Consider the following 2274-nt stretch of genomic DNA (forward strand, 5'->3'; position numbering starts at 1 on the left):
TGTTCAGCACCAAATTGTCTAGATCTGGCACCTACAATTTCATTCTACCAAGCCTTGAAACATCCTTGTTTTTCCTTAGCGCCATCCCACTGTATAGGTGCTATCTGCTAGACTTGCTTGGCTTGCCTGTAGTTTAGCAATGCATGTTCCACAGTCTCTACTCCTTCTCCACATGCTTTATAGATAGAGTCTCCCTTCTTTGTCCTACTAAAGATTACTTCATTGACTGGAAGAGCATTGTTTATGCACATCCACATGAAGATCTTCAGTTTATGCTTGATGTTAAGTTTCCATAAGCAAGACAACATCTGTTTGGCTAAAGTATGGATACTTGTTCCACTTTCCTTATATCCTCCCCTTTCCTGGGTTTCTTTCTCTTGCATCAATACCTTATATCCTGAGTTCACTATGAAATGCCCCATTGAGTTATGTAACCAGAAGTTGCTGTCCTATTTTTCTGACAAGTTGATAGGAATGCTTAAGATCCTTTCTGCATCAACACTGTTAAAAGTTCTGAACACAAGTACTCTGTTCCGTCTCTTCTAAGTAATTAGGTCTCGGACTTTCTGCAAATTGCATTCTGGGGGTTTGGGTGTGGAGGGCCTTCCTTTTGTGTTTCCTGTGATCCACTTGTCCTCCCAAATGCTTGTACTAAGACCATTCCCAATTTTCCTCCAAGTGCCTTCCTCGACATGTTTCTTAGCTCTCATCAAACTTTGCCAGATCTAAAAAGCATTTTGGGGACACTTGCACTTGAATATTGAGCCATTAGGGTAGTATTTAGCTTTCAGAACCTTGGAGATAAGCAAATTTGGATTTGTAAGTAATCTCCAAATTTGCTTTCCCAGCAATGCTTTATTGAAATTGGCCAAATCTTTGAGTCCAAGTCCTCCCTGGCTCTTGTTCTGAGTCACCTTCCTCCAAGAACACGGATGCATCTTATTCTTCCTATTATTGTTTCCCCACCAGTAACTTGCCATCAGTGCACTGAGATCTTTACATAGCTTCAGAGGTAGTTTAAAGCATGACATTGCATAAGTTGGCATTGCTAATGTCACAGCTTTTAGCAGAACCTCCTTTCCTGCTTGACTGAGCAACCTCTGCTTCCAGCTTCCCAATTTCTTTTTGATATTGTCTCTAATGAAACCAAAAATTTGGTCCTTTGTCCTTGTTACCAACATTGGGAGTCCCAAGTATTTGCCTTGATTAATCATCTGAATATTTCCCAAGCTGTTGCATATTTCCTATTTTTTACGATGATCCATATTCTTGCTAAAGAAGACAGAACACTTCTTTAGCTTGATCAACTATCCAAAGCTCTCCTCATAAATCTTCAGGATCCTTCTCAGCTCCTCTGCATGGTTGGTGTCTGCTTTACAAAAGATTAAGGAATCATCTGCAAAAAAATATGTGAAAGAGATAATGTGAAAGAGGATCACCCTGTATTGTTCCTCTTCCCGGTACTACATACTCCTTGAACTCACCATTTATGTTAAAAGAATATGAGACTGACTCAATGCGCTTCATGATCCAGCCAATCCACTTATTGTTAAATTCCATTTTTTGCATCATAACCCTCAGAAAATGCCACTCAACTCTATCATGAGCTTTAGACATATCTAACTTAACAGCCATGTACCATTCCTTACCTTACCTTTTGTTTTTTCAGAAAATGCATGTATTCATGAGCTATGATAACATTATTCAGGATCTGTCTACCAGGAATGAATGCAAACTGAATTTTACTGATACAGACATTAAGTACACCTTTTAGCCTGTTTGTCAGTATTTTAGAGATAACTTTATAGAGCACATTGCACAAGCTAATAGGTCTATAGTGCTTAAGATTAATAGAACCAGTGATTACTGGGATGGGGGAAATTAAGCATGATTCAGGGTTCTGGGCATGGAATTAGAATGAAAGAAACTCTGAATATCCTGGACTACATCATGTCTAACTATACTCCAGAATTTTTGAAAAAAATAAGGGACACACCATCCATTCCGGGAGCTTTATCAGGGGACATGGAGAAAATGGTTGCTCTAATTTCTTCTTCACCAACACCTCTAGTCAGTTGATCATTCATGCTAGTCATAATGGTGGATGGAATACCCCTAAGGATCTCTTTTGCACTTCCTTTCCAGCTACTAGTGAAAAGTATCCTGTAAAATTCAACCACTTCCTCTCCTAACTCATGCTCATTCCTAGTCCAAGATCCATCCTCTCTTTGTAGATTTAACATTCTGTTTCTCCTCCTTCTTCCCTTCACACTG

The 2274-nt window shown here is 39.3% G+C and overlaps 1 protein-coding gene across 1 annotated transcript; it reads right to left on the reverse strand.

Moving 5' to 3' along the window:
- Nucleotides 1–725: 725 nt before the first annotated feature.
- On the reverse strand, nucleotides 726–1214 carry LOC113750520 (uncharacterized mitochondrial protein AtMg00310-like). The gene has a single exon (XM_027294487.1). It carries the CDS (start codon nucleotides 1212–1214, stop codon nucleotides 726–728), a length of 489 nt encoding a protein of 162 aa, XP_027150288.1.
- Nucleotides 1215–2274: the final 1060 nt, after the last annotated feature.

The sequence above is a fragment of the Coffea eugenioides genome, chromosome 10 (genome assembly GCF_003713205.1).
Source record: "Coffea eugenioides isolate CCC68of chromosome 10, Ceug_1.0, whole genome shotgun sequence".
In the NCBI taxonomy this organism is placed as follows: Eukaryota; Viridiplantae; Streptophyta; class Magnoliopsida; order Gentianales; family Rubiaceae; genus Coffea; species Coffea eugenioides.